This window comes from Carcharodon carcharias, chromosome 21 (genome assembly GCF_017639515.1).
Source record: "Carcharodon carcharias isolate sCarCar2 chromosome 21, sCarCar2.pri, whole genome shotgun sequence".
Classification (NCBI taxonomy): Eukaryota; Metazoa; Chordata; class Chondrichthyes; order Lamniformes; family Lamnidae; genus Carcharodon; species Carcharodon carcharias.
In genome coordinates, this window is record NC_054487.1 from 60,406,142 (window position 1) to 60,425,451 (window position 19,310).

The 19,310-nt window shown below is 42.5% G+C and overlaps 1 protein-coding gene across 2 annotated transcripts in view; it reads left to right on the forward strand.

Annotated features, from left to right (window-relative positions):
- The window catches only part of cped1 (cadherin-like and PC-esterase domain containing 1), a 278,983-nt gene that overhangs the window by 218,067 nt on the left and 41,606 nt on the right, over positions 1 to 19,310 (forward strand). For both annotated transcript variants that reach the window (XM_041216372.1, XM_041216373.1), the window contains exons 16-18: positions 2,546 to 2,663; positions 12,161 to 12,297; positions 18,963 to 19,183. In XM_041216372.1, coding sequence (XP_041072306.1) covers positions 2,546 to 2,663; positions 12,161 to 12,297; positions 18,963 to 19,183 — 476 coding nt within the window. The remainder of the gene's footprint in view (positions 1 to 2,545; positions 2,664 to 12,160; positions 12,298 to 18,962; positions 19,184 to 19,310) is intronic.

The following is a 19,310-nucleotide window of genomic DNA, read 5'->3' on the forward strand; positions in this document are numbered from 1 at the left end:
CTATTTTTTAATCTAAAATTAGTGAAATTGAAAATTTCAGTCCCCTGACCCATGATCAAAATGTGATTTATTTTAGAAGGCGAATTTGAAGAGAATGAGGGAGAAACTGTCTTTCAATTAAGTTTTGTTTCTAGGAATGTAAGAAATAAGAGCAGGAATAGGCTACTCGGTCCCTCAAACCTGCTTCGCCTTTCAATAAGATCACGACTGATGTACTTCAGCTTATGTTTTTATTTCTTGAATATTCTTATATACAATCTAAGGTGATTTTGTGTTTGACACATAAACCATTCAGTGCACAAGTATGAACAAGCAAATCCCTGTTAAGTTATCTTGTTGCACTTTGTTGAGAGCAATCACAGAATGTTCAGAAATTTCGTGCTGCCCTGCGAAGCCCTGTGCAAATTGTTAGGCTGCAAGGTAGGAACTTTCTGATGTCCGTGTTAGTTTGAGTAATTCCTCCAAATAAATATAGTAAAGCTCAGTCCTCTAGACACTAAATGAACATTGCTGTCTGACACAATTGATCACAGTATGATTCATCTTGTCTGACCTATCCACATATCGCTAAACAGAAGAGGCCTTGTGCCAAGAACAAATTCAACTGCTACTGAAGTCTGTCCAGCTACATGTGCCACATCGTATTTCAAGCTATAGCAGTTAAAAGTCAAAAAAAGTGCTACACTTCTATCAATATTTATACTGGCAGACATCCTGTTTAGTTCAAAAGCAAAGACTGGTCATTTTGCCATTTAACATTTAAAATTAAAGAGATGGAGGATGTCCAATACACCAGTACTTCAAGCATTGCTTCAGCTGGTGTGGAACATAAAAATTGGCATGGATCAATTGGGCTGAATGGCCTGATGCTGTACTGTACATTCCATGTAAAAACACACTCGCACAATTTATTAAAAATATCTTCTGATCACATCTCATTTTCCTACATACTTAAGTGTCCAAAGACTGGGCATGATACCTGTGGTAGAAATTATCTTTCTAGACTAATGCAAACGAAGCTGAAGGAGGTTGAACACAGATCTTTAATGGTGGTTTCTTCTCACTGCTGCTACATGTGCTGCTAACTGCACAAACTAAGATAGTGGCTGCATCATGTGACATTATATCACTTCCTGTGATGATATAACTATTGACATAATCATCTATTTAAATGAATGTACTTTACATGTTAGCGGGCACGCTATTCATTATCCTGTGGAGCTTTCTCGGATGTCTATCTTTACATGAAAAATACTTTAGAAATACAAATGTCGTATTCCGTTTCTTTGTTCAATTGTGTGACTTCACATAACAAAGAAAATGCTATAAGAATGTAATAAAATATCTGTTTGGTAGCTTATCAATCCCACTATATGGCTGAATGAACTTACCTAGTAAGTAGAATCACAATAGCACATAGCACAAAAGGAAGTCATTTGGCCCATTGAGCTGTTGCTGGCTCTTTGAAAGAGCTGTGCAATTCAATCTCACACCCCAGCTTTTTCCCCATAACCCTGCAAATTAGTTCTTTTGGAACATGTGTTCATTTGCCTTTTGAAAGTTCCTCTGGTATCTGATTTCACAACTGCAATAACAACTAGCATTTATAGAGCACATTTAACAACTTGCATTTATAGAGCACATTTAACAACTTGCATTTATAGAGCATATTTAACATAGTACACCATTCCAAGACACTTCACAGGGCTTTTACCAAACAGAATTTGACCCAGAGCCATATAAGGAGATATTAGGGTGTGAAATAATCTCTCCCGTCTAGCCATAGTAACTAAGCCATTCCGACCACAAGGAGATAATAGGGGGATAATTTTATGAAAATGTGCTTTTACAATGGAGCATTGCATGCTATGAGTCACACCAGGAATTCTTCATAATTTTCCATCTGTTAATGTTAATGGTCAAAAATCCACCACTATATTCATGTTTTGAACTCATGTTCGGCAAATTATTTTGTAAAATAACTGAACATTTTCTAGGGTTCCTGTTGTTGATCAGGGTATCAAATGTACTTGTATAATTTTCAATGACCCATCATCCTTAGGAGCAGGTGGATAGGAACCAAAGCGTTGGATAAATATACTGGAAGAGGAGTGGATTTGAAAGTTATGGGTTTAAGTGACTGAATATGTAAATACTGAATAAGTGATTGAAGGGATGATTGACTACAGTACATAATGGTTCCTGTACTGTTAGACCTGGAGGGGGAGGGAGGGTATCTTCTGTGAAGAAAACCAGTTAAGGTTAAAAAGTGGTAAGGTGTGCATGGATAAATATTCTGGAGTTTCATTTAATTATCTCTGACAAACTAGAAAGTATTTATGTAAGATTTTTCCATTAAGGGACTCAGTACGGAGGTGGAATCCATGAATTGGCCTGCTGTACACAATCCCTGCCAATGGCTTCTTCTCATCTAATAATACTCCTAAAACTACTGGGCTACCTGACATTATTATTCTTTTAAAAATACATGCTGCATGAATTAGAAAGTCAATCATCTTGCATCCTGTTCTTTATTTTCATGCAGGACTGTGGATTGATAATTCGGCCTGGTGAACCTTGTGGCCTGCAGCCAGTGTCAAGCAGTTCCTTCTCAGCAGTTGCTCAGAAGCAGCTTCTAAACTGCAAGACAGGCGATGCCAAAGGTTGGTAATCATCACTATGTAGTCGAGACGTTTTTCATAAAAATTGTAGTCGGCAGGAAATCCCTGTAGTGTGTTGTAAAGCACAGATAAAATTTCTGATTATATATCATTTAAACCGTGCCCTCAATGCCTTTCTTCTCTGCAGGAGTATGTGTGTCATAGAAAAATAAGTTGACAGTAGTTTCTGCCTTCATATCCTATTAAAGGAAGGTGTGGTTGAATTAAGTATTAACAGGGCCAAGCTGAAATACATGGAAAAGAATAAGACATCTTGACAATACTAATCATTGGATTTGAACTTTCAGAATGCAATTCATATGTGAACCTTCAAAAAGCTTTGGTGAGAAAGGTATTTGCTGGAAAACCTCAGTGGAAATTCCAGGCGCCTCTTTGTTGGCTAGATTCATCTGACTTAGCTGAAGAATATAAGATTTTATGTGCTCAGTAGCATAAGAAAGGTGGAGCAGTGATTGGTAAAGTTGACCTGGTATCACTCAGATCATCAAGTTTCAATTAGTAGATAAAAAGATGAAAGTTGGCTTCTTTTAATATTTTACTATTCAGTCTTCTTCAAATGTTGGCTTTTACAAAAAAATGGTCATAATCCCCCTGAGTACCTGCTTCACACTTAGGCTATTGTCCAAATGAATTACTCCCATGATACATATGAATAGTGCCCCTGGCCTGCTAATGCAGATTGGAAGATCTGGAAATTTCTAAACAGCTGAGAATGTAATTGCTGACTCGTTGATATAATCAGAGTGCTAAGGGCAATATGGATTTTCATGGCCATCTTTTTTAAAGGAGGTGGGAATTTCCTCAGAACATCTCCAGCACAATAACATTGTGACAAATAAGGTGGTGAATTTAGTGATGGCGGGCATCTTGCTGAAGGACGCTTTTTGGTCTGCTTGAAACTTGCTGGTCTTCCAGCACATTCCAAGATCCAGGACTATGCACTGAGGTAAAGGCAAAATACTGTGGATGCTGGAAATCTGAAACAAAAACAAAAAATGCTAGAAAATCTCAGCAGGTCTGATAGCATCTGTGGAGAGAAAGACAGAGTTAACATTTTGAGTCCATATGACTCTTGAGTCATAATTTCTAAAAACAAGTTCCATAAATTATTTCCAACTAATTGCAATGATATCTGAGAAGCACTGCTGCAAATTCTTTGTCAGCTGCTGTTTGTTTTTTATATTGGCCTCAAAAGGATATGGAAAATGTCTTCTACTCCAGAATTACTGCCCAAAGGAAGGCCCAGTCAAATGCCAGTCCCTTGCCAAAACAACAGCCATACATTGTGGCCATGTTTTTTTTACTCTTCTTCCCCCCAATTCCTTCATTGTCTCTTCTTAATTTAAGAGTTGCTCTCATAAGGTACGCTTCCCTCTCTCCCTGGGTTACGAGTGTTGGCACTAGGGGCAGGAAATGTGAATGATGCAATGTGTTCTGCTGTGCCAGGAGACATGGCGCCATTTGTTCTGGAGTCCTGATTTGGAGAAAATTCTACAGGAAATGAAAAAGAAAATGGATTTCAAGGCAAATGCCTTTAAAAAGAGACAAAGGGTGGAATCGCCCCAGATTTGCATTAGGTGTGGTAGCGGACGGGAAAAAGAACGTTTTCCCCATTGGCTGCAATGACAGATTTTCACGTTGTATTGTCCCAAACCCGCAACGATAATTATACATTCCTGGGAAACACATCGTTTCAATGGTGGGCAGGGCTCTCATTTGCCCGCCACACTATCTCCTCGCAGCTTCATCATGCCAGGTGCCACATTTAAAGTGCAGCCGAGCACACACCTCTCAATGCTTCCAGCCCAGGACTGCTGCACAGAAGACATGACCCCAAACAGCAGGAAGAACCCCCCCCCACCCCGGTTTAATGACGCATCCATCGAGCGCCTTTTGGATACATTTGAGGCCCACCATGATGTCCTGTACCCCTGCTCTGGCCAGAAGAGGGACAGCAACATCACTAATCCTGCATGGGAGGTGATGGCAGCAGTGGTCAGCACCAACATCCTGCAAAACAGGACAACCACCCAGATCCGGAAAAGGATGAATGATCCCCTCTGTTCTGTCAGAGTAAGTCATCTCATCACTCTCAACTCACACACTCTTAAACCCATCACACATTCACAGGGCTCCCACTCATTGCCGGTTCGAGGGCATTCAATCTCTCATACACACCTTCATTGTCCTCATCCCGTCCATGGGGCCACTCATCACCCACACATGCCAGGCATACTTATGATCTGGCCTGGCAAGCAACCTGCTTACACTCTCTCCCTCTCTGGTGATGCAGGATAAGTTGGCACACAACAAGAGGGAGAGGTCCCAACTGTTGGAGGAGTGCCTGAAATCAAGGTCCTCAAGGAAATTGAAACCATCCAGCTGGCCAGCGAGGATCTGGACCATTCCTGTGCTGATGGTGAGGTCGATGATGCTCCACCAAGTGAGGATCCAGCAGTGCAACGTCCATTAGGCAACCGTGCTGTGAGCGATATGTCCTGTTCTGTGGTCCCGTGCCATGCACTAATTATCTCTCCTTGCTTTCAGAGGCACATCTGGGAAACAGCTGACAGAGTCTACGACCCAAGGCCTCAATTCAAGCTCCAAAGAAACCACTGAAGAGGAATCTGAAGGCGCTTTCATTGAAGACCTGTCACAGCGCTCACCCACACCCTCCACCTTCGCAGAGACATGCACCTTAGTGGAATCATCTTTAGAGTAGCTTCAGGATCACAATCTGGTGAGCACATCACTGTCTGATCCACAGCAGGCAATGGCAGGGATTTCCCAGGTGTTTGGCGCTCAAAGGACTGCTGGAGACCATATATCTGCTGAGTCTGAGTCAGATAATGAGCCACTGGACTTAACCTGTTGCTGGAGCTGCAAAGGCAAGCTCGGGGACATCAGGAAGGGATGTCCACTGCACTCTTCAGATTGCAAGGCACAATAGAGGAGTCTGTCCGCTTCAGTCTGAGGTGATAGCACCAGTATGTTAATGAGGGCAACACTGGTAGGATGGCGGCCGCTGTGGAGACCTTGGTCCAGGACATCAGACCTGCACTGCTGCGCGGGCTGAACACCATCACCTTAATTGACCTCAACAGTATGTATGCAAGAGGGGTGCTGGGTAGCTCGATCTCACTCTAGCTACTCCTTATCCTCAAGGAGTCAGCCAGGAGCTCTCAGGCACCAATAGAGAGGAGGATTAGCAGGTGCACACCCCACAGCTATCCACCCAGGTCTATCCAAATCCCTGCTCCTTGTGATCCCAGCAGCTCCAGCTCCACAGGCCGATGAAGGTGCCACTGCCACACAGCAGGACCCCAAAAGCAGGCCTGGGTACTCCAGGTCTCGGCCCTCCAGAGAATGCCCACCAGAGTCACCACAAACAGGGTGTAGCAGTCAGCAGGCTGCATCCACCTCCACTGTGGATTTGGGGGAGCACCAAGACTTGGCGGCAGGGTTAGGAAGGTTAAGAAAATGTTGCTGCGCAGCCTGAGCATGGGTGTTAATCACTTGTACATAATGTTCACTATTGTAAATAAACTTCCAAGAATGTCTCCCTGCCTTTGGTTCCTTGTTCTGATGAACAGTGTTCGTGTCACTCAGATGTGAAACCTTGGTTCCATCACCAGATAAAGTCAGGTGTCTCAGTCTGGGGCCTCTTTCCTGTGCAGTGTGTAACCTTCAGACCAAAGCGATGGACTGGCCTCACACTATGTGGACACATCAGTGATGCCAGCACCTCGACAGTACTTGTCATTGCTGCCATGATATCATGGGCAGGCATCACAGAGTTCCATCATTCTCTCTGTGTGCTCTCAGTAACTTTAATGTGAGGCTGGTCCCCATCTCGTCAGCATCTGCGACCAGTGATGCTGTTCTCCTGAAGGGGTCAGGTGCTGAAGGCTGACAAAGGATCAGATGCATTTAAAGTTTCACAGCTGCGTCTCTATGATATGACCCTGACCACAGAGTGCAAGCAATCTGCCCTTGCCAGACAGGAGTCAGACGTTCACAGAGGCTATGTGAAGATCTGGAGTGTCCTCACTACATGTCATTATCATCTTCCTGCAACTGAGTGACTATTAGGGCCTCCACTATATCTCCAAGACAGGAGCTGGCATAAGACAAACTGGAGTCAAATATTCACAGATGCAATGTGAGGATCTATGGTGTCTCCTCACTGCATCTCATCATCATCTTCCACAAATCTAGTAGCTATGAGTGCCTCCTTAGCATGCCTGCCTCGTCTAGCCAGTGCAAGGGCCTCATTCCCGTCGTCGTTGCCTTCGAGGACCTCCTCACCCTCATCCCCATCAGTGTCCTCCTCATCAGAGGAGATGTCCAGCTCCTCCATCACCTCAACCCGCTCCTTTCCCCATTGCAGCGCCAGGTTGTGAAGGACGCAGCAAGTGACAACCATTCGTGACACCCTCCTATGGACTATATTGCAGGGTTCCACCAGACCGGTCCAAGCACTGGAACCTCATTTTCAGCAGCCTGATAATTTGCTCCACCAAGGCGCAAGTTGCAAAATGAGTCTGGTTATACCTTCACTCATCTGCAGTCTGAGGCCACCACAGGGGCATGATCAGTTACATCCTCTGTGGGTAGGCCTTGTTCCCAAGGAGCCATCCCTGCAGCCTCTGTGGACCCTGGAAGACGTCAGAGATCTGTGATTGACTGAGGATGTAGGAGCCTTGGACACTCTCACATGTGCAGACCTGCAGGATGTGTTTGTAGTGGTCGCACATCAGCTGACCATTCAGCGAATGGAAGCCCTTGTGATTGACAATTGCGACAGAGATCTGAGTGCCACTTGAGTGCACTCAATGGCACCCTGCACCTGTGGGAAAGCAGAGATCTGGGCGAATCCAATCGCTCTTGCATCCTGGCTTTCCTGGTCCCAGGCAAAATGCACAAAGTTCTATGCCCTCGCAAAGATGGCGGCCGTGACCTCATGGATGCATTTGTGGGTAGAGGCTTGGAATATTCCACAGAGGTCACCTGTGGAGCCCTGAAAGGAGCCACGGGTGTAAAAATTGACACTTTCACGTCCACGGGCAGTGCATGCCCTCCATGTCCCCTTGACATCAAATCCTGCAGCAGTTGGCAGATGTGGTTAACCAGTTTCCTGGATGTGCACAGTCTTCAACAACACTAGTTCTCAGTCAGCTGCAGGAATGAAAGGTGGTGTCTATAGACCCTGGGTCTAGCTAGGTTCCCACCACGATGGCTCCCTGTGGCTCTTCAATGACGTATGCGGGAGCCCCAGCCGCTCCTTCTTCCTGAGAGTGCTGCTCCTCCCTCATGCCCAGGCATGTGCCTCCGTCACTCTCATCTCCTTTGTTTCCACTCTCTGTAAGCCACGAGGTATATAGCTAGGTTACCAGGCTCCTTGCTCCTGATGTACTCCTCCTGCAGGATGAAAGAGAGAGATGTGTGGGTGACCATGGGTGTTCTAAGAACCTCTCTTGGTTAAATCTGAAGGTCCCTTAATGCACCTCGGAGGGTGCTGGCTATCACTTGGATGGTCAGAGTTTAATACGCTGCATGGCTGCTCAAGACCCCACCCACCTTCGCCCAACTCCACCTCACCGATTGGTGGCAGCTTCACCCACCAGACTCATGCTGTGCTCTCAGCTGAAGCACAGGCATTCTCCTAATCCACACTGCAAGGCTGTGCTTTAAGCTTGAACCGTGGAGGAGACTGGTCCAAACCTAAATGATGACATTGCATGGGGCTGTTAGCGCCTCCAGCAGTGACAGCTTCTTGGCCAGGTTTAGCAAGGATATTGCATAATGTGCGCAGTTGTCCAACTGTTCTGCCATCCACTAAAATGCTCATTAGTTTGCAGTCTGTGCCTGAGGGGTGAAAAGTTCTGGAGCACTTGGTGGCACCTTTAACGCCTCTGCATTGCTTGAGTGGACAGGCAAGCTAGAGGCCTGACTCCAAGCATGTCAATGTGGCTGCGCCTGAACTGTCTCAGCTGTGGAGGAATGGTAACTTTATGCAAGGATCCCCCCCCCTCCAAAATTGCCTCAACCGCAGCGCCGCCCTTGCCCCGGCACCACACTGTCAGCCAGCAGGAAAAAGCAACTTGCCTGTGCCCTCACCAGACTGTACAGTGCCTCAACCTTGAAGTCCAACAGGCGATCCTCGCGAGTGCTGAACAATGTTAATGTGCACTCCCTCCGAGTTCCCCTCAAAATGCAGCCCGCCAAGTGCACACCTTATTTATGCTGTTGTGAAGCATGTCAGTGTGTTTTCCCGCCGACATGGGTGGGCAATCCAGAGTGGGGGGATGATTCTGGCAGGCTGGGCTAATGATATGCAGATGTATTACAATGAGGTTCCCAATGTCCGATGGTGGGAAATGTGACCCAACATTGATGGGTAGAGCGGATGATTGCAAACTGGTTTCATGACATCATGAAACCAATTTTTGGTTTTCTTTGCCATATTGTCCGTTCACACCGCCAAACACACCGGATGCCAGAGGGCACGGAAAATCATTACTTTATGCAGCATGAACCTCCTTTGTAAGTGTAGCCACTGCCATGGGCATTAAAAAAAGTGAGTCAGTATTGAGATCTCTTGATTCTCAGTGAGCTGTGTGAACATGACTGAGCCGCTGCCAGCTCTGATTATTGCTTGATAGTTTGCACTGTCTTGTCTTGCAAGTGCAACACCTTTAGGGAGATGTTAGGAGTTGTTTGACCTTCCCAAACAGCCTCCTGTACTCAGATCATTAACTTTTAAGGACTAGGACTTTGCAGTTTACCTTTCATGACTTCTCTGCTGACAGGACTCTATTTGATCTGATGTTTGATCTATTGCAAATTATTACTGTTTTCCACTGTAGATGTACCCTTCAGATTTGCTTGTATGAAGGAGTGTTTCAAGGTACATACTATAGACTCCATTTTAACTGGGGCATGATACAGCATGCACGGGCTAGGGCTACCAGAAATTCACATCACAGCGCCTCCTGAGACCCAGAGTAATTTTAACTCCCGGACTGCATTTATACGTTGGTCCAGAGTCTCCCATTCAAAATTAGATAGAAGTCCTAACTGGCTGGAAGGTGGGATTGGGATATTGATCGGCAGGAGACTGCTCACAGGTGCTCCTGCAAATGGTGCTGGCATAAATTAATTGGTGATGCGAGGGTTAGGGGTGGTCTCTAGGTGATCGTTGTTGGGAAGGGGGCAGGGCCAGGGAGACAAACCAAGGGGCCCTGGTGCTTCTCCTTTTTCCATGCCCCCAAGCCCTGTAACCCTCCCCTCAATTATGCCTGTTCAATGTTACTCATTGATTGGTGTCATGATCTGCCTACTCTGAATATTTCCAGGAATCATCAGGTCACTAAACCATTTACCCATATTGCATTCAGCATACTCAGACTCACAAGTGTGCGCATGTGTCATGGACCCCATTTTGAAACTTTAAGGGACCTCATAACGCCCAAAATCCAATTCCCCAGCATCTGGTCTTTTCTGTTTGTGAGTCTTGCTAAGTGAAAATTGGATATCAGAATTCTCTACATAACAACATTGACTATAAAAGTACTTCAGTAGCTGAATAGCACTTTTGAGAAGTTTTGAAAGGCACTTTTTTAGAATGTTGTGGGTTGTTTTATTTGGAATGGTGTTGATGTTTTAGAATGTTGTGGATTGCCACAGCTGCTGTGGTAGAACTGTCACAACTGTCAAAATGTGAGCAGAGTTTTCAGAGGAGGTTGTTGGATGTGCATTGACTTGAAACCTCCTTAGTGAGATGGAAGCTCTTAATAAAAATATTTCTTTTTTCGGCTTTGTAGCTACAGAGCCTCAAGGAAGAGCTGCATAATGGTGATAACATTGAATCAATGCAGTGTAGTGGAGGTATGTGCTCCACTTAGTGCCCTGTTCACTTGCATTCCTAATACTTTTGTTCTAGCTGATCGCTACATAACCTTAAATTTAAGCACATTATGGTCACTCATTCCATTAGATTTCAATACTGCTATATTACAGATACCATCCAGATTTAGATGCAAGTTGTGCTAGCGGGATACTTCACATGTCAGGGTAAATTTTCTGATCAGTTCTATCTGATTGCATAGGTATAACCTGTAGAAAATATTAGCAAAGATCCTGATACAACATTTATGCATTTCTGTTCAATAAAGTATAAATATTTTGTTAACCATCACTGTAAGTAAAATTGAGCATCATGGAAATTATTGGTGAGTTAGCATCACTTGATAGGCCTGTTGATAAGAGGACCACTGGAAATCTCTTGCTTGGTGAAGTCTCAGTTAGTGCCTGAAAACTTGTGGGCGGTTTGCCGATCTTAGACAAATGAGGACTAACCATCAAAATGGTTTGCGCCTCTCATACATTCCACTGTATGAATTGGCTGAAATAAATAAGGCCAGATTTTCCTTTGTTTACAGCATGTTTTGCAACTTCGTTCAAGACCATGCCTGCTTCTTACATCTCACTCAAACTAGCATTGCATATGAAAAAAATAGCAAATAGTCCAATCATGATTAGGAGTATTGGATGGCCCTTGAAGCAAGTCCAGGCCTGATTGCCCTGCCTTCTATACACCAAAATAGCACCCTTAGTCAAAATCGAAGTCCTGCATGTAACACTATTTGCAAAATGTACTCTGCTATTTTCAAACTCTCAAGACCGAGATGACCATGCTCAAGACTTATTAAATGAAATGAACCAGTTGATTGTATTACTCTGTTGTAATCTCTTCTAACAACCTTAAGTGCTGTCATTTCACAATTGCAAAAGAAAAGTGTGTTGAAGTGGGGGGTGAGGCGGGGGGGGTGGGGGGGGGGGGTGCGGTGGAGAGAGCAGGTGGAGTCCTAAGGCTCGTTTACTGGGTAGGCTGTGACATTGATCTGAGGGTCACTTCCAGTCTCCAGGGCTGGGCTGGGGCAAGGAGGCCAGACGAGGGCAGGAGTGGAGTAAAATGGCCTGACAAGCAGAGCACAGTATATTTACAGAATCAGGAGGTACAGGTATGTTCCACCTGACCCCACATTATGGCATGCAATGGTGGCCTGCTTTGAGGACTGCTAAGGATCTGAAAAACTGAATAGAGTATGCCCACCACTTCTGCTAAATTCTAGAATAAGCTTGTAAAATAGGCCTCAGGCCCTTCAGTATCACATTCAAGGGGCCTACCATTTGTTTTAGGCTGTTGCCAAGGACACCTCAATATCACCCAAAGCAATATGGCATTAGGTGTAATTGTAGCATCATTCAGGTGAGGGTCTTGGCACTCTGAAAGTGGTTGTTTTGTGCTCCAAAACAGGAGACAATGGCATCCTCTTCTGTGTTTTTAACTGTATAGTATAATGGTGCACCAATGATTCCACTCTTGCCAACAGATTAAAAATGATTCCAATCTTATCAAGACATCAAAAATTAATTCCTTGATAATAATTGGGTTCTTTATGTTACTGTTTCAGGGCAGTGGGTTGTTCCTTGTCTGAGCTGCTCTGACAACCAAACTTGTGATTGGCAGAAGGCACGGTGGCAGCCAGACAAATGTCAACATTTTACACTGACCAAAAGTCAACTTCAGCAGTGTATGAATGGAAGGAGGGTAAGGGCTTGTTCTATATGTCTTTTCACTGCCATTAGCAACGTTATTCAATAATGTACTGCAAAGTAGAATAATATGACAAAAATTTCTAAAAAATTTTTCACGTAATGAATTGAAGTTTAATAGAAAGCTATACCCTAATGAAATAACATTGTAGATTTGAACCACCTAATGATGCATTCTACTGGTATAGAAAAACTGCACAACACAGTGATGGGTATTGTGCTGAATGGAGATGGACTACCTTACAGACTACTTCAAGAAGAAAACTGAAACAAAAGAAATTCTCCTATTGCACTAATCATAGAGCAGTGTTATTGTGATTTTAGGTGGTGTTGCTATGGTGGACTGTTGTACTCCCATAGCTGAAGGAATCTACTAGTAGAAAATAGCTTGTATAAGAATGGAAGTAAATCAGAGTCATACTCTTAAATCAATTGACTTGGATCGCAATTAATACTTGTGCATAATAAGGATATTATTTTGTTAATTTACTTAAAATTTAGATGCAAGTGAATTAAATGTAAGGAACAATAGCTTCATTTAACGTATTAATTTCTTTGCAATCATAGCACATTAAACAGTCAAAAGATGACAGTGTTAACTCGGTCACTTTTATATTTAAATCCATACCATGACTTTCCCTATAATTCCATGGGCTTCCATCTTCTTAATAAGCTTCGTGGGTAGCACTTTGTCAAACGCCACCTAAAAGTCAAGATATGTTTCATCTACCAAAGTACCTTGATCAACCTTCTCAAATAATTCAATGCCTTGTCGAAGAATTTATTCAAGTTTAGTCAGATATAATTTGCCTTTAACAAGTTCATGTTGGTACACCTGGAATAACCCATGCCTTTCGAAGTGAAATTTTATTTTACCCCTGATAATGGTTTCCAATAACTTCCACAACCAATGTTAGGTTGTCTGGCCTGTGGTTTTCTGGTTTATCCCTCTCCCCTTTGTTGAATATTGGTATAACATTAGCAATCCTCTTGTCCTCCAGCATTACACCTGTAAATAATGAGAATTGGAAGATTGTGACCAAAGTTTCTCCCATTTCTACCTTTTCTTCTTTCAGGAACCTAGGATGCATTTCATCTGGACAAGCTGACTTTTCAACTTTCAGTAATGCTAAGCTTTTTAGTATGTCTTTTCTATCTATTACTATCCCGTCCATAACATTCCTCACCTCTTTTCACGTAACCTTCAAATCATCCTCTTCCTTTATGAAGATAAATGCAGAGTACTCATTTAATACTTTATCTGTCTTTTGCCTCTATGGGCAGAATTTTCGGGTCAGCGAGCGGGAGTGGGGCCCACTTGCCGATGTGTGAAATGATGCGCGGTGACTTGGGCATGCGTCCCGATGTCACCGCGCGTCATTTAGATGTCAGTTCAGTGGCCGTGCAGCCGCTCGCCGAACTGTCAAGAGCCTGTTAAGGCCATCAAGAAAGTGATTAAATTTGTTAAGCATGCTGCCCGTCCAACCTTAAAGTTGGTGGGCAGTCAAAGAGCCCATGCGGCCTTCACATTTTTCATGAAACCTCATCCACAGGCGGGATGAGGTTTCATGAAGGGTTTATTAATCAAATAAAATATTGTGAAAAAATTAATGGACATGTTCCAGCTCATGTGACAGTTTCACATGAGAGGACATGTCCTTAAAGTTTTATTTTTCCCTTTCTTAAATTTTTCAGCACTTAAACTAATCTCCCTGAAGCATCTCCGTACCTCAGGGTGATTTCTGCGCTCTTTTGCGTGCATGCACGAAAGAGTGCAGGCCCCGATTCTGGGAATCCACCCCCCACCCACACAGGGAGCGCTCAGCCCTTCCAGGTGTGCGTCATACTGGGTGGACCTTAACTGGCCCGCCCACATAAAATAGCGGCGCGCATTCGATTGGGGGCACCGATTAGATTTACGCTTGCCCCTGCACAACCCGCCTGACAGAGGGAAAATTCAGCCCTGTAGGAAAATTTCCTTTTTGATCCCGAATGGACTCCAATTTTTCGATAGCTAATCACTTACACATTATGGGGGAAAAAATTTGTTTTGCATAGCGCCATTTCAAGCCGAGGTCGATTCCCAAGGGCAGAAAGCACAGCAAGCTGATAGCATTGAAGAACATAGGCTGAGCAGGTGGCAGCCCATGGTGCTGTACGCCTTTGAGGAACCAAAGTAGTCTGCGTAGCGCTTAAAATGGCACTACAGGAACAACCTTTACCCCCTGTACGTTTATAAAATGTTTTAGAGTTCAGTTTAATGCTCCTTGATAACCTTTCTTTGAATTCCACATTACTTTATTAAATTCTCTCCATAATCTTGCAGTTAGTAACTGAATCTTGCTATTAACATCTGTCATAAGTCTCTCTGATTGTTGAAGAAGAAGTAACATGACTTCACTGAAAATTGGGACATTTTAAAGGAGGTGCTACGATCCCCATGGGGGAACTGTAAACTAAAATAACAAAATTTACCAAATGACCACACCGCGCCCCCCCCCCCCCCCCGCCCCTCCCCCCCCCCCCCCCCCCCCCCCCCCCCCCCCCCACCCACCCCAACCAAACAACCCCAGTCGCCTAACTAAGAATTACCCAATCATATCAAACCCTCCAAAGGTTTATTTCCAAAATGTTGGGGGTGCAGCATTTGGAATTGAACTCTTGTTTATATTACAGTGCTGTAAAAACTGTCCAAAATATGGAATTAACAAGTGAATCAGTATCAAAAATGCCCTTCATGATGCCTCTACATCCCAGTGGTCCTTAAGTCCTTATATTTTGTATATCCTGAAATGTTGCACCCAATCGGTCAAAGTTGCATTGGGAAGCCCTTCCGCTTGTTTGGATAGATTATCTATGCATGGAAGACATGCGGGAAGGCAGTAATGCTGCTGATTGACCAGAAGACAAAATTGGGTAATTCAGCAAGTCATAAAGGGCTTTGCAGTTAAAAGCAACCCAACCCTTCAAGCAGATATTCCAGCTACCTGGATGGAGGCCAAAGAGTGATTCAGTTTGATACCCAAGTCCATTGTACCTCAGACCAAATAAGGAATAAGTTTGTTAATGTAAGGAAAATTGCCAAGGTAAGTGTACTGGCATTTAAGTACATGCTTACATTCCTCCATAGGAGGCATAGCACCAATAATATTTCTGTCCCGCGCCCTCAGATAGATGGCAGGTGGTGACTGTTTATTCCTGTCTGCTATGCTGTTGCACACAACAGAAGATGAGCAAAACAAGTGCATGGGATACAGTGAAATTTTACATAGCCATTCAAAGTTCAGTTTACAGAGTTTTCCCAGTACAGTCAGCCACCATCCTGCTCCTTTTAATTCCTTTCCTCAGAACTATGAAATATAGGGCAGAAAGTAATGCCCCTGGCGGCAAAAGTGGGGGGCCATTTAATCGGGCAGGAGGGTGCCCTAATGCCTTCTCACCCACCCAATTAGGTTTGGCGCAGGAAGGCTCGTGGACAGCTTTCCTGCACAGGCACTAATTAAGGCTAGATTAAATTCCACTTACAGTATGCATTTGCAGTGAACTCTGAGTCATTTTCCATAGACCCAATTGGATTCTGCTTAACAAAGTCACAGCCAAATCCTATTTGGAATATTATGCATATTTCTGGGCACAGCACCTCAGAAAAGATATATTGGTCTTAGTGGGGGGGGGGTGCAGATTTACCAAGATAATACTGGGTTGAAACTATTAATTAAACCTGTCTTTGTAAATTAATTAAATTAAATGGCATTCCAGGCACCTGAAGGGCTGAATGGGCTACTCATGTTCTTATGTTCATAAAAGATTAACACCGGATCAGTGAATTAAAGTGCTTTACACTTGCTTTAATTTTGTGAGAAATTTGAGGAGTATGGACAAAAGAAATTGTGGCTGCTTTGCTAATGCAAGCATAAAAATCACAACAAAATTCACTCCTAGACACCCTGTAATAATTACACACAAAGCACTTTTACTCCCACAAAGTGAATTATTATGAGATATTGGCACAAACCTGTTAGTTAACTTTTCTTTTTAACTTGCAATTTAAAGTAACCAACTGGCTTTGCCAAAGAAAATAAAGGTAAAATTTCAAATAAAAATTGTTCCAAATAGGCAGTGTTTAATTTGTGTCTGAACTCTGGTAATGCAGTAAAATGCTAATAATATGTAATAAGTCTTTATCATTTAGTACTGTGTCCCAAGAAGAAATAAAACATACAATGATGTCAAAAAATATCACAATGAATTTGATATTGTAGTTTGTGAAGTTATCTTCATTTCATGACATGCTGAAGCAATAGAACATTCTAAGCTATGTGTTTCCCAATGCTAAATGCTTATAGGCTGGATATTCACTATGTTAGAACTTAACAACACAGGGATTATTTCACTACCTATATTTTGTTAATAAAATTGTTTTAACCATACATCCTAATTCTAACCTCTGTGAAAGAAGGTTTGTTTTGCATGTTCCATGTGGTGAAACCTTAAGCATATCCATTACTACAGTATATTCTGAATGGACCTGCTGAATAAAAAACAAGTGAATGTAATGATTTCATCTTGAATGACCGTTCTAACATTTTTACACTCAAATCCAAATTAGAATTTGTTTTAATCCGCTCAATGAATGCTGTGAATTAAAACTCGGAACTTAGATTTTTAAATTTGTTGAATCCTACTTTGTAGTATTCAATATTGTGATAGAAAGTTTCATCATTACAGCACTGTCACAGCGTGGAGGAACATTCAGCTTTGTGAGGCAGAGGTAACTGCAGGTAATCATATGGAGAGGAAATACCCAAAGAATTGTTCTGTGGATTAGTAACAATATATTAAATTGATTTGTGAGATCAGAAAGACATAACAGAAGTTGTGGGCAAATTTGTAATGTGTTGATAATTGTACTGTGGCTATAACTGTCTCAACACAACACAGAGTTGTAATAGCACAGAAGGAGGCCTCTCAGCCCATCAAATCCATACCAGCTCTCTGTAGAGCAATCCAATCAGTCCCATTCACCTGTTCTATCCCTGTAGCCCTGCAAGTTTATTACCCTTAAGTGTCCATCTAGTTTCTTTTTGAAATCATTCACCGTCTCCACTTCCACCACTTTCATAGGCAGTGAGCTCCAGGTTAGTACCACTCACTGTGTAAAAAAAAAAGTTCTCCCTCACATAGCCCCTGAATCTCTTGCCCAAAGCCTTAAATCAGTGTCCCCTGCTCTTTATACAATCAGCTAATGGGAACAACTTTTCTTTGTCTATCTTATCTAAACCTGTCATAATCTTGTACACCTCTGTCAAATCTTCCCTCAATCTCCTTTGCTCTGAGAACAACTCCAGCTCCTCCAGCCTAATCTTGTAGCTAACATTCCTCACCCTTGGAACCATTCTGGTGAATATTCTCTGCACCCTCTCAAAAATACTCGCACCCTTCCTAAAGTGTGGTGACCAGAACTGAATGCAATGCTCTAGTTATGGCCTAACCAGAGCTAACATGCACCAGAGATTTGTGTGCTAATTGCAAACAGTTCTGTCATCTTTTGTTTTCACTGCTGTAAAATAACTGTATCTGGACCTGTAGAAAATAAGACAACACAAATGTAGAATAAAAATTGTACCTTTACAATGTACTGACTGAATATTTAGTGCAGGTTGAATATATTAAGAGCATGCAAGTATTACACGCTACTACTCTGTGATAAAAGTTGTTAGAATCATTATTTTATAGCATAGGAAGTAATTGTGCCAACACCAGCTCTTTGAAAGAATTGTAAGTTTGGTCCCTGCATGCCTTTTTCCCATTCCCTTCTACATCTTTCTTCTTCAAGTATTGATCCATTTCCTTTTTTTAAAACCATTATGGGGACTGTTTCTACTTTAATCTTTTGGAGACCATTCCGCAGCCTGACAAGCTTCTGTGTAAAGAAATTCTCCTGACCTCTCCTTTTGTTCTTTTGTTGATTGTTAAATTTAAGCTCTCCAGTTACTGAATAGTGGAAATGATTTTCTCCCTTTACTTTATCAGAGTCTTTAAATTTTTAGCCTCTCTATTAGTACTCATTTATTTTAATGAAACAAATCCAAGTTCACTAGTCTCTCCTCACAACAAAAGATTGTCCTCCATCTTCTAACAATGAAGACATTTTTACAATGTATGAACCAAACTGAAGCACTACATGTGGTCAGCCTTTACAGGTGAAAGGAAAGGAAAGCAGAATTTTGTAACTAAACAAAAATTATACAGGACGTATAATCAAAATTAAACTGGGATAGGATACGGGATGAATAGTAGGTTTAAAGCCAGTTAAACAAATCTTTGTTCAAAGACAAAATAATATAGATGCTGGAAATCTGAAACAAAACATAAAATGCTATAATTACTCAGTGGGTCAGGCAGTACCTGCAGAGAGTAAAACAGATAATAGTCTGAGACATGCTGAGTATTTCTAGCATTTTCTGTTTTTATTTTATACGACAAACCTGTTTCCCACTTAATTGTAATGTCTGATTACAGACATTTGCTCTTCTTTAATCGTGTTTGTGAAAAATGTGTCATTTTTTAGAGTCCTAAGGTGTTACTCTACTTGCCAGTTTTTGCTTGGGACTATTTGATGACATCATATTTGATGTATTTTTCTTTTTCACCTATCAGGTTCTTTTTATTGGAGATTCAACCAACAGGGGAATGATGTACTATCTTATGGAGGAAGTAAATGAAACACTTCAGGAATGGGACAAAGCTCATGACACTAAATTCTATTCCAATTTAAATGGAGGAAAGACATTCACCAGCTATGCTTATTATCCCCAGTTCTGGCTGAGTTTAAATCAGAGGCCTACATTTGAAAAGACTTTGGAGCAACTTGTACAAAGGTACTACAAATCTTCTCTAATTTCAGTTTTTTTTCACACCAGTTTTTCTGTTCCCCTCCTCATGAATCTACTGACTCTTTGGCCAGGGCCTGGTTTCATGGGCGCTCGCCAGTACCTTTCCTAAATA